Here is a 13432-nt window from a genome sequence, read left to right as displayed (position 1 = left end):
CCTCTTCAGGATGTCGACCATCTCCAACATCTCCCCAAAGGACATATTTGAGGCCTTAAATCGTCTCCTATGGGATCGGGACGTTTCTGGCTCCGGGCTTTCCTCCTCCTCCTCCTCGTTGCTGTAATTAGCATGCACCTGCTCTGTCTCCACCATGTGCTCTTCCCCCACTGCGCCGAATGAGAAGGGGCGGGGAATAGACTAGAAAGAACGTCAGGGGCGGGCGGAGTGTCACGCATGCGCAGTGTATATAAAGCGTAACACGCGTGCGTAGTACGTACGATCTGTGAGTAGAGGAAGGAGTATCGGAGGCGCCGATCGTGATAACAAAGGTAAGATTTAAACTTGGGCCTATACTGCTTCTAGATTGAAGCCTATATTGGGAGAAGATTAGGAGAGTTTTGTCTGACATTAGGGTTTGTCTTGTGTTGTGTCTTGCAGATAAAATGGATGGCTTCAATGACCACAACTTCCTCACCCTGTTCATAGACAAATACAGGGAGCTTCCCTGTCTGTGGCAGATCAAACACCCCCAATACAATAATAAACAAAAGAGGTAGGCAGCGCTGGAGAAACTGCTAGAGTTGGTGAAGTCGGTGGTCCCCACAGCAACCATCCCCTATTTAAAAGCGAAAATTGGTGGCCTGAGGAGCACTTATCTTAGGGAGCTCAAGAAGGTCAAGGATTCCCAGAGATCCGGAGCTGCAGCAGATGACATTTATGTCCCCAGGCTGTGGTGCTATGAGAGACTGCGATTTCTGTCAGACCACACTGAAGTCAGGGAAGCCCTCTCCACTCTTCCTTCCACTCTTTCTTCCACCCTATCTTCCACCCCAGCTGAGGCTTCCGATGTCCAACCTGGGACTTCCAGCCAGGAAGAAGTGGAGGAGCCCAGCTGGAGCCAGGTATAGCATTCTTCTACAGATTTCTGGTCAATAAATAAATGATGTTTACTAGATGTTATTATTGATCACTAATTGCTGAATTAATAAAGTGTTTTACATATCAATAGACAGTAGTGGGAAAAAATAATTGGGACAAGAATGAAAAATGCTGGGCTCAGAATGATAGTCTGTTATATTTGTTAACATTCGATTTGCAACAGTCATGAGATGAAAATTGTGTGTGATTGATGAAGAAAAAACTAAAATGATGTCCCTTTTTCATACACAGGAAGACCTCAGCCAGGAGGAGGCTGTGGAATGTGGCACACAGGAGGAGGCTGTGGAATGTGGCAGCCAGGAGGAGGCGGGGTTAGTGGCAGCCAGGAGGAGGCAGGGCTAAGTGGCAGCCAGGAGAAGGCCGGGCCCAGTAGGAGCCTGACAGAAATGAAGGTCCCTCCCCTCCGCCTTCCAAACAAAAGACCCAGGAAGGGGAGTAACGTGCAGGATTCAGCACTCAGGAGGAGGCTTCTGCGTCCCTGAGAGCCTTCCCACTCGCAAAGAGACCTTTGCCTCCATGGCTGCCACCAAACTGCAGGACATGCAGGAGGGCCAACGCCTCATGTGTGAGGACCTTCTTTATAAAGCCTTAACTAAGGGGGAGAGGGGCGAAATCACACCCAATACCCCACTGTGTGAGTTGGACCATCCTACTCCTCCTCCTCCTCCTCCTGCCACAACTCCACCACCACAGGCACAGCGTGGAAGGAAGCGTGGAAGGAAGACCAGAGAGTGATGACCTGGGTTCAGTCTGGTCTGACAAAAGATGCAGGCTCTTGTATGACCACAGCCTGGGGACATACATGTCATCTGCTGCTGTTCATGATCTCTTGGACTTCTGGACCAGATTGAACTCCCTTAGATATGGACTCCTAAGGCCACCAATTTTGCCTGGAAATAATTGATGTGTGCCCTGGGGGCCAAAGGCTTCGCCAATTTCTGCTGTTTCTCCAGCGTTGCCTCCCTCTTTGTTTGGTTATGAGCCCTTAATAAATTTTTGTTTTGATTTATTTTACTCACCTATGTGTGTTTTCCTTCAAAAAGGACAGTTTGTTTGTGAGGAGGCAGGTACATTTCAAAAATACAATGTGAAATTAACAAGAGACACCAACACCAAACAATCTCCTTGAGATTAAATAATACAAGATAATAATAGTGTTGTGGTAACTTGACACACAAAACATACCCAAAAATATTCTGGAGTTAAAAAAAATAAAAATAAAAAGATCAGGCTTGAAAAAAATAATAACCAAAAAAAATTAAACATTTTTGGAGTCACATGGGACAAATACAAATATTATATTGATTAAATCAACAGAAATAATTAATAAATAAGTTTCTGAGAAGTCTGTGTGAATATGAGCAGCAAAAGAACAGATTGCGCTGCATTAAACAATTTAAAACATTGCAGCGTGACGAAAGTACTATATCCATTCCGAACGCTAATTTTACCAGACCAAGCAGTTCCGTCTTGGAATTTATTCTGAGCATGCATGGCACTTTGTGCGTTGGAATTGTCCACACACGGTCGGAATTGACGCAATCGGATTTTGTTGTCGGAAAACTTTATAGCCTGCTCTCAAACTTTGTGTGTCGGAAAATCCGATGGAAAAAGTCAGATGGAGCCCACACACGGTCGGAATTTCCAACAACACGCTCCGATCGCAAATTTTCCGTCGGAAAGTCCGATCGTGTGTACAGGGCATTAGAGTGAAGTCTGATGCATCAAAACTACAGAGGAAATGCAGTTTTTTTTTCCTGGAACCTGCAAGGTAAAGCCTTATGCCCCGTACACACAGTCGGATTTTCCGACGGAAAATGTGTGATAGGACCTTGTTGTCGGAAATTCCGAGCGTGTGTAGGCTCCATCACACATTTTCCATCGGATTTTCCGACACACAAAGTTGGAGAGCAGGCTATAAAATTTTCCGACAACAAAATCCGTTGTCGGAATTTCCGATCGTGTGTACACAAATCCGACGCACAAAGTGCCACGCATGCTCAGAATAAATAAAGAGATGAAAGCTATTGGCTACTGCCCCGTTTAGAGTCCCGACATACGTGTTTTACATCATCGCGTTCAGAACGATCGGATTTTCCGACAACTTTGTGTGACCGTGTGTATGCAAGACAAGTTTGAGCCAACATCCGTCGGAAAAAATCCTAGGATTTTGTTGTCGGAATGTCCGATCAATGTCCGACCGTGTGTACGGGGCAATATTGTGCTAATATGCATCGCATAGTAGTACATTATGTGGAACTTACCTTAGAATGAAGCCCTTCCAGTTGCGAGTTATCACTGCTGACAAGGCTTTCATCTTCACTGTCTTCCTTCTGGGTTTGCAGACTCAGACTGTGTGAGTGGCCAGAGCCGCGATGACATCACTCCCGTGCATGCGCGTGGGATATGCCGTTTACAGTACAGGACACTGAAGGATTGGCCCGGGTGGCCGTTTCTTCAGAGGGCATGCGCCGGTGATGTAACCGGCAGCATGTACAGTAGACATATCTCCTAAACGGTGCACGTTTAGGAGATATTTATAGTACCTATAGGTAAGCCTTATTATAGACTTACCTATAGGTACAAATTATGCATGGGAGTTTACTCCCACTTTGAGGCCCTAGTACCCAACACGTGGCCTGCCACTTTCACTGTCACTGACCACCACTGCGGGGGGACAGTTAATAGTACTGACACCAGTGCCCGGGCTTATTAGTACTGCCATTATCACCAACGCTGGGGGTAATACCGCCACTGACACCTATGCTGTGGGTTATTGTACTCCCGCTTCTTCTTCCACCTGGACTGAAAGTGAGAGATAATACATATCTTTAAGTTGTCTGCATACGTGAAATCTTCCAATGGGGAAACTTGCTCTGATGACAGCTGTCTAAGGCTCCTTTCACTCATGTAGTCACCTATAAACTCATTACACAATATAGTTTACATTGCCATGGCCGCAATTCACAGTATGGCAATTTTAACACCATATGCAGAGTTTTTCCTGTTGTGTCTAGGGGATAGAAAGTGAAGGGAAATCTTACCAATGGGACACAGATGGAAAAATACACTATATCCGAATTAAAAAGACATGGGAGGACTGTCTGTAATGAAAGCGAGATGACTTTAGATCCAATTTCAGGCATAAATGTGATCATTCCAGCCTCCTGATGTTTATTCCACTAAATAAAAAGGAGAGGATCCTCAAAACCAGGGGTAGGCAACCTCGGCCCTCCAGCTGTGGTGAAACTACAAATCCCATCATGCCTATACCTCTAGGGGTCATGCCTGTGATTGTTAGGGTCTTGTAATGTCTCATGGGACTTGTAGTTTCAAAACAGCTGGAGTGGCTACCCCTGCTCAAAACCCTTTTTTTAATTACTATAAATTACTATCAATGAGGTCTCTTACATATTTGATCTATTTTCCCTGCAGATCTTGTTGCCCATGTTTGTAGATGACTACAGTGGCCTTGTGCCAGTTTTAGGTCCACAGAGAGACTGTATATGGGACATGTCCATAATGGTGGACATTGTTGAGCAAATTTGGTTTGATGATTTATGAATATTATTGGTGGGTTTGAAACAACTACAGTGTTGGTGTTTTCATGTTTTTACAGTTTATCATCTTAGTCATACTATTGAACTGAAGTTGTTCATCTTAACAAACATTCCAACAGATGGAAGGAAAAAAACGTAGCCACGTCTAAACTTAAAACTCATTTATTAAATAACATTTGAAAACATTATTTTTACTTTGTTTAATTGAGTTTACTATTAGTTTTGTATTATTAGAAAAAATAAACAGAAGCAACAAAGCCTGAAAATTAATTTACTTTTTAGGAAATTAAAAATGGTCAAACTTCAGGATGGTTTTGACATCTATGCACAGCAGCTACAATTGTGACAAAGTACCGTGTCTGGGTTCACAAGCTGATCATTATTAATGTTGTTTAGGAAAAGTTTTTATCCAAGCCATGGGATATCTTTTGGTAGTAAATTAAACACATTGCGATTTGTGTTTTCAAAAATATTCAGCAACATCTGCAGGATTTGCTACTACAGAAACCAATATTCAAGTTTTCCATTGTTTCATAAGTTCAACTGTCCAAAGAGAACAAATCTACAAATACAGGGTATATTAGTTCTCCTACTGCAAATGTCTATTTGTATTATGGGTAAGTAGACTGAGCTAAAAATCACCTAAATTAGTAATTATGGCGGCATTGTAAATTACATCTGAGATGTATCCTAGAGAGGTCTGTGATCTGTTTGCATTCACAGTGTGAGGAAATAACTCCCAATATGATGGCCCAAGAGAGGGAGTTGTGCATTGCCCGAGGTCCATCAATTGAGTGCCATACAAGGTGGCCTCACAGCCATATACTGAATCCGTGCCACTCATGGTCAAATTCTGCCACTGCGACTCCTGCTCATAGGCACAGTTATAGGTCTCTTCTGCTGAGTATTGCTGGGAAATGGGTGGAGATGTCTGTAGGAGTGAGGGTAACCCAGACTGCTGAACTCCAGGTACCTGCTGATCATCATGCCCATAAGGTCTAGGCTGGTTTGGCTGGAAGGCCATGGTGACCAGGGGATCTCTTTGACTGTAGCTATGTGATGGTGACATTGCACTCAGGCGAAGATGATGAGGACAAAATGATGAACCTTTCCGATAAAGTGTTTTGTCCAACTTGCCGCTCTTATTTTTCCGAGCTCTGCGATTCTGGAACCAAACCTGTAGATGGGGAAAAGCCACTTTAGTAAAATATAAAAGGTGTACTTATGTATGTATGTAAAGAATGCATAAGAGATTAGGGGATGAGAAATATTCATTTTCTCCAGTAAATACCTTGTAACTCATCAACACATAATAAAATCAGCACTACTAGTAAAGAACAAACTGTCAAATACTGTTTTTTTTTATTAAGTTTTTTTTGCACACAGTTAATCCCATAGTCTGCCATAATAAAATGAGTTAAAACATACTGAAATATATGACACATTTAAATGTCCTCTTTTTTAACTACAATATGTTTTCTCCTTCACAATAAAGTGTATCTAAACACTCAGTACACTACCTTTTTATAACCCCTCTCCAGCCAGTCTGCGTATAGAGGTATGATTACTTTATTAGGCCTCATGTACACTGCTGCTGCTAATCGGACGTTTAGGCCTCATGTACACTGCTGCTAGTAAACGGACGGCAGTTGGCTGCTTTTTTCAGCTGCCCCTGAACTCATCCAATGTTATCTTATGTGTACATGTACACAGGTTCGTTTAATGTCATTTTTAGGCAGTTGCGTTTATAGGCTTTTCTTTGAAGGCAAAAAAATGATTTCAGACGCCGAAGTTTCCGACGTTTCAGACGCAAAACGCTGCTAAACGCCGTGTTTTGCCGCAATTTCGTTTATAAGCGTTTTTACAGGCACCCTATTTTTTAACATTACAAAACTTAAAAATGATAGCAAATGATGAAAAAACACTAAAACAAAATTTAAAAACTTGTAATTGCTTGCTATGTTAATATAGGGTTAGGGTTATGCAGCGTAAACACGGCCGGACTTTCCGACAGAAAAAGTCCGATGGGAGCCTTTGGTCGGACATTCCGACCGTGTGTATACCCCATCGGACTTTTTCTGTCGGCATTTCCGACAAACTCAGATATAGAACATGTTCTAAATCTTTCCGTCGGAAATGCTAATGGAGTTTAGCCCATTCGTAAGTCCGCTCGTGTGTATGCGGCATTGGGGTTAGGGCTAGGGTTAGGGTTCCCCATTAGGGTTAGGGGTTATGGTTAGGGCTTTCCCTTGAAGAACAAGGTTAGGGTTATGGTAAGTGTTATGGTTTCCCATTAGGGTTTCCCATTAAGGGTTAGGGGGTTAGGGTTAGGGTTTTCCCCTTGAAGAACAAGTTTAGGGTCATGGTAAGTGTTATGGTTTCCCGTTAGGGCTAGGGTTTCCAGTTAGGGTTAGGGTTTCCCATTAGGGTTAGGGGGATATGGTTAGGGTTTCCCCTTGAAGAACAAGTTAGCATTAGGGTTTTCGGGTTAGGGTTAGGGTTTCTGGTTAGGGTTCCCCGTTAGGGTTAGGAGGTTATGGCTAGGGTTAGGGTTTTCCCCTTGAGGAACAAGTTAGGGTTTCCAGTTAGGGTTAGAGTTAGGAGTTAGGGTTAGGATTAGGGTTTCTCATTGGGGTTATGGAGTTATGGTTAGGGTTGTCCCCTTGAAGAACAAGTTTAGGGTTATGGTAAGTGTTTTGGTTTCCCATTAGGGTTTCTGGTTAGGGTTTCCCATTAGGGTTAGGGGTTATGGTTAGGGTTTTCCCCTTGAAGAACAAGTTAGGGTTTGCGGATAGGGTTAGGGTTTCCAGTTAGGGGTTAGGGTTTTCCATTAGGGTTAGGGGGTTATGGTTAGCGTTTTCCCCTTGAAGAACAAGTTTAGGGTTATGGTACGTGTTATGGCTCCCCGTTAGGGTTAGGGTTATGGTTTCCCATTAGGGTAACCCCAGGGTTAGGGTTTCCATTAGGGTTAGGGGGTTATGGTTAGGGTTTTCCCCTTGAAGAACAAGTTAGGGTTTCCGGTTAGGGTTAGGGTTCATTAAAAATGTTTAAAAAAATTTAAATTAATATTTGCATAAAAAAAGACAAAATAAATTAATAAAAAAAAAATGAAATTAAACATACAGCTTTTAAAAGAAATTAAACAAAAATTCTAATAATCAATACATGTAAGCAGCTGTATTAGTGCCATAATAGTTGTACATGGTAGTTGCTGTATTTGCTGTAGTTGCTATATTCATGCCATAGTAATTGTACATGTTAGTCAATGTATTATTGTCTTAGTTGTTGTATGTGTTGTGTATTAGTGCCATGGTTGTTTTTATGTGTTAGTATTGGTGTCCTTGTAGTTGTACTTGTTAGTTACTGTATTAGTGTCCTAGTAGTTGTACATGTTAGTTATTGTATTTGTGTCCTAGTAGTTGTACATGTTAGTTATTGTATTTGTGTCCTAGTAGTTGTACATATTAGTTACTGTATAGTGTCCCAGTAGTTGTACACGATAGTTGCTGTATTAGTGTGCTAGTAGTTGTACATGTTAGTTACTGTATAGTGTCCCAGTAGTTGTACACGATAGTTGCTGTATTAGTGTGCTAGTAGTTGTACTAGTTAGTTACTGTATAATGTCCTAGTAGTTGTACATGTTAGTTATTGTATAGTGTCCTAGTAGTTGTACATATTAGTTATTGTATAGTGTCCTATTAGTTGTACATGTTAGTTGCTGTATTAGTGCGCTATTAGTTGTACATGTTAGTTATTGTATAGTGTCCTAGTAGTTGTACATGTTAGTTATTGTATAGTGTCCTAGTAGTTGTACATATTAGTTATTGTATAGTGTCCTATTAGTTGTACATGTTAGTTGCTGTATTAGTGCTCTATTAGTTGTACATGTTAGTTATTGTATAGTGTCCTAGTAGTTGTACATGTTAGTTATTGTATAGTGTCCTAGTAGTTGTGCATGTTAGTTATTGTATAGTGTCCTAGTAGTTGTACATGTTAGTTGCTGTATTAGTGTCCTTGTAGTTGTACATGTTGATTGCTGAAATAGTGTCCTAGTAGTTGTACATGTTGGTTGCTGTATTACTGTTCTAGTAGTTATACAGGTTAGTTGCTGCATTAGTGTCCTAGCAATTGTACATGTTAGTTGCTGTATTCACGGATGTCATTGACTTTACCTGTACTTTAGACTCAGGCAGTCGGATGATTTTGGCTAGCTGTTCTCGGGTGCTGATGTCTGGATAGGGGATTAATTCAAACACACTCTCCAGCTCCATCTGCTGCCATTTACTATATAAAGTTCTCTTACGCTTCCTCTGGCTGGGAGTCCTATTTACCACAGATCCTTCTTCTTTTTGTTTTCCTTGAAATGTGTCACCTTGGAAAAATTTACATATAAAAGTCAATATCATTTCCGCTAATCACTGCACTCAGATTAATTCTATTTTGGGCTCTGTTGTAGTAATATTATTACAATTAAATAATTATATTAATCTATTATAAAAGAAGATCCTTAAAATGTGTATATGCTCATAGTAACCTATTAGCTGTTTAACAGGTTATTTAGCCAGATTTAGAAAAGCTGAACACTAAGTGGTTGCTTTGCGCTGGTCTTCACACTGTCTGGTTTAGCAAGGCATAAAGCAATGTGCAGGACTCAGACAATCCCAAGCCATCTTTTCCTTGTGTGATTTCCGCAAACTTAAATTTGGTTGCTATAGGGTTATTGCACTATGTAATAGTCTAGTTATTGTCGCCTTACTGAATAACTCTAAAATAGCTATACGTCTTGTGTGCTGTACTCAAATCTCAAACAATGTTATCGTATCTGTGAACTACAATACACCTCCCTATGTCATGTGGAGATATTTGTAGTCTAAATCAGATAAGCAACATAGGGTGACAACACTGCTCCACTGCAGTACAGTGAGTAAGCATAGTCACTCTAGACATGGCTTATGGCTTCCAATTGTTCGTAATATAAACAGACTGTCCGTCTTTTTGAATCAGATCCCCCCCCCCCATCCCTCTCTCCTCCTCATTTGTCCCTCTTTTTGGTCTGATGTGTAGACCTCTATAAAAAATATACTGTTTAGTTACCAGAAGTGTTATGCTGCAGTCTGTTAGTCTGCTACTTTGAAAGGCAAGTATAAAGAAAAAGTAGAAGTGAAAAAAACACTTGTAAATCAAACAAATCATTTTTTGCATATCAATTCTAAAATGGCCCACATAACTGCATTGTAAGAATTTGTCCTTTGTCTACATACTTTATAATAAAATATGTCCCTCTTTCTCATCTCAGAAAGTTAGAAGGTATGTTTTAGGACAGGGCTCCTGGCAGGATCACCAGGTGAAAAAAAAAGCGCCTGATTTAAGAAAACTAATGCAGCAGCCACCACATCAAAGGACTGATAAGCTACAATATATTACATGTTTGTTTTTCTGTTTAGATACACTTCAAATAAACATGTGAGCCTCAGAAGTTCTTGTTATCGCTAGCAGAGATTTTTCAGCATGTAGGAAATCTATACTAATAATTCAGGATCATTCTCTTCCAGGGGGAACATATGGGCAACTAATGGAGGTCTGCTGATTTTTTCCAAAGAAGTTTTTAGACATTTTATTGCACTGGACTGAAGCATGCAGCCTCTATATGCACAACAAGTGCGGGCACTGCTGGAGTGTCAAATTTGTATCTTGGTTGTTATGCAAAGTGGAGGTTATTTACTAAAACTGGAAAGTGCAAAACCTGGTGCATCTCTGCATAGAAACCAGTCAGCTTCCAGGTTGCATTGCCAAAGCTCCATTGAACAAGAAGAAATAGAAGCTGATTGGCCACCCTGCACAGCTGTACCAGATTCGGTGTGCACCAGTTTTGGTAAATCTACCCCATAGTCTAAAATATCTGAATTAAAGCAGCATTGTAATGAATATCACCAATTTGACTTCAATAAACTAAAATCTAACTTTGAGCTACTTTTTGTTTAAAATGCTCCTTATACCAATAAAACACATATTGGTAAATGTGATTGAATTAATATGTCATAGTGCATTGCCTTCCCTAAACTACCAGACAATCCATTCCTATTGCTTTTGTAATTAACAATTACTGACATAGATATATATTCCCATCTTTTAACCTTTAGGGACAATATTTAAAACATAGTCAGGGTCCATGTTAAGTATTTACCTAGGTTCATGGGAATTACACATTTTTTGAAATTTTTCCCCTGATCCCATTTAGGTATCTGAAATGATCACAGGCTATTTCTGTACATCTTTTGTGAATGAGCCCCTTTCCTTATAGAAGGATGGTCACAGAAATAATGCACAAGTGTACATTCAGTCTGTAATATTAGTAATAAAGGCTATTAAATCTGATCAGCGCTCACATTCAGTCTCCCTTCTTACCAGTGGTTGGCACATGATGAGCCCACAGTGGCTGGTCCCTGGCAGAGAAGAAGACGGATCTGATAATATTCTCCATCAGGCTGTGCTGTACCTGTGCTCTGCTGTGTAGAGACATCTTATAGCCCAGCAATGCCCCCTCCCCTGGCAGCCCTCAGGCTCCACCTCACCTGCTGCTTTTCATGTGCCCTGTCCTGTCTGGCCCCCCTTTGATCAGATGACAATACACAATGTCTGACACCTGCTCACTCTTCAGATGCTGCATCTCTTGCAATCCACTTTCTTCCAGTGTCACACTGCTCAAGATTTCCTGACACAGGAAGAGGGGCTACCTCCCCTCCCCCCCAGACTCAACATCACCAAAGGGAGATAAAAGAAGGAAATAGGAGAGGAACTCCATTCATATGAATGAAAGCTTGTGTATTCATCTATTTATTACAAACATTTATAGAGCACCGACAATTTACACACAGCTTTTTTATATAGTGTACAATCACATCAGTCCCTGCCCTCAAGGAGCTTACAATCTAAGGCAGAATTTCTTAACCAGAATTGTGTGGGGTTACCCCTACAGCAGTCGCTAGGGGCAATGATGAGTTTAAGTCTAGGTCTACACTACTGCTACATGATGATGATGCGTTTCTCTGTGCGTTTTTGTAGCACATTTTTACATGCATGCTTTTCATGCTTCATGCACTTTTTTTTGTAGAAGGAGAATTAATTTTATGGCCCATTCACACCAGAAACTGCACATAATTGTGCACTTTTGACTGCATGTTTACATGCGTTTGACGTGCATTTGACGCACACTTGCAATGTGTTTTGCACTGCGTTTGCAGTGCATTTTTCTATATGTTTTGGGGCATGGCTTTCTTGGATTAAAGGGGTGCGGTGCAGTGCGTTTAAAGCGCATTTGCAGTGCAGAAAAATGCAACATGTTCTACTTTTTTTAACTGCAATGATGTGAACTATGCCCATACGATTCACTTGATTTTGGGCTGTCTATGCAGTTGAAGTGCAGTCCAAGTGCAGGCAACAGTTTGGTGTGAAAGGACCCTTAGGGCCGGTTCCCACTGGTGCGATGTCCGAGATCGGATGTGATTCACACCAGTTAAGCATATGTAAACGGTGTTCAAACCACACACGTGAGGTATCACCGCGATTGTTAGAACAAGAGCAATAATTCTAGCAAAGGACCTCCTCTGTAACTCAAAACTGGTAACCTGTAGAAATTTTTAAACATTGCCTATGGAGATTTTTAAGGGTCAAAGTTTGTTGCCACTCCACGAGCGGGCACAATTTTGAAGTATGACAAGTTGGGTATTAGTTTACTCGGCGTAACATTATCTTTCACAATATAAAAAAAAAAATGGGCTAACTTTATATATTCTTCTTTTTCTTTTTAAAAACGTGTATTTTTTCCCAAATTTCTGTTGAAGAAATTACATTTCTTTTCCGGGAGCACTTTCGGAAAAAGCATCCTTCCTGAGCTAACACTGACCCCAAATGTATACCAGCACCTCTGGTACTCACCTTGGTTGCCTAGTAGTAATGTATAGCTTGATAGCTAAGTACTCTAACCACATACTTTTTTAAAAACATGCAATTTAAATCTGTGTTTAAACTGTACATCACATCATAATCTCTATCTGGAGCCTATCAGATATGATTTACCCTTTTATCTATATCAGTGTTTTTCAACTCCAGTCCTCAAGGCGCCCCAACAGGTCACGTTTTCAGGATTTCCCTCGGATGTAACGGCTGTGGTAATTACTAAGGAAGTGAGACTGATCAAATCACCTGTGCAAAATAATGGAAATCCTGAAAACATGTCCTGTTTGGGGTGCCTTGAGGACTGGAGTTGAGAAACATTGATCTATATTGTACTTACATATAATGTATATGTATCTTTGGAAAAATTAGGTAGTGTCCCTAAACAATGACAGGGGCTTTAGAAATGGGTTTTGTTTATCTAACTAAAGAACAAACATTAAACATTTTCCAGCATACTAGTCCTTCGATGAGGTGGCTGCATTTGTTTCCTTTTTCACGCTAAGTACATTTTCTGCAAGTACAGAACATACCATTTGTGCCTGATAGAAACCCAATGTCCTTCTAACTTATTTACTGAACTTAGATCTCAAAAAATGTTGCCAGATTTTACCGCTATCTTATGTGAGCTACAAAACACCTCCCCCTGTGTAATGTTGATGAGAGAGAGAGATGTGTTTGTAGCCCAATTTAGGAGAGCAGCCTAGGATGACAATGCTGCTCCTCCATAGATATGAACAGAAAACAAACACAAAAGGCCAACTAATACAAACACAATAAAACAAAAACTGATATATAAAGTATTTATAATAACTTGAGAATGAAGCCGGGCAACTAGCAACTATTTTTAACAGTCAGCAATGGTAGTACAGATTTTTCTCTCAGTACAGGTTTCTTTTAACATGCATACTATTTCTTTCCTAATGGCAAAGAGATAAAACCCAAGGTCAATATTGTACAAAAAAACTTTCTATTTT

General features: G+C 40.7%; 1 protein-coding gene across 1 annotated transcript; it reads right to left on the bottom strand.

The window, feature by feature from the left end:
- Positions 1-4815: 4815 nt before the first annotated feature.
- SEBOX (SEBOX homeobox) lies at positions 4816-11022 on the bottom strand. Its single transcript, XM_073618031.1, has 3 exons — positions 10908-11022; positions 8675-8874; positions 4816-5679 (listed from the first exon to the last, which is right to left on the bottom strand). Exons 1-3 carry the CDS (start codon positions 11020-11022, stop codon positions 5134-5136), a joined length of 861 nt encoding a protein of 286 aa, XP_073474132.1. The 3' UTR covers positions 4816-5133.
- Between the last annotated feature and the right edge of the window lie 2410 nt (positions 11023-13432).

The sequence above is a fragment of the Aquarana catesbeiana genome, linkage group LG02, assembly GCF_042186555.1.
Source record: "Aquarana catesbeiana isolate 2022-GZ linkage group LG02, ASM4218655v1, whole genome shotgun sequence".
Taxonomy (NCBI): Eukaryota; Metazoa; Chordata; class Amphibia; order Anura; family Ranidae; genus Aquarana; species Aquarana catesbeiana.
The sequence above is the reverse complement of the archived record's forward strand: the minus strand, read 5'-3'. Positions and strand labels throughout refer to the sequence as shown.

Excerpts from the sequence above, each read along its gene's own strand:
- SEBOX (XM_073618031.1), bottom strand. The coding sequence starts at position 11,022 with ATGTCTCTACACAGCAGAGCACAGGTACAGCACAGCCTGATGGAGAAT. Across the intron at positions 8,875-10,907 it reads TCATCATGTGCCAACCACTG|GTGACACATTTCAAGGAAAA; the intron begins GTAAGAAGGGAG and ends AATTTTTCCAAG. Across the intron at positions 5,680-8,674 it reads TGCCTGAGTCTAAAGTACAG|GTTTGGTTCCAGAATCGCAG; the intron begins GTAAAGTCAATG and ends CCCCATCTACAG.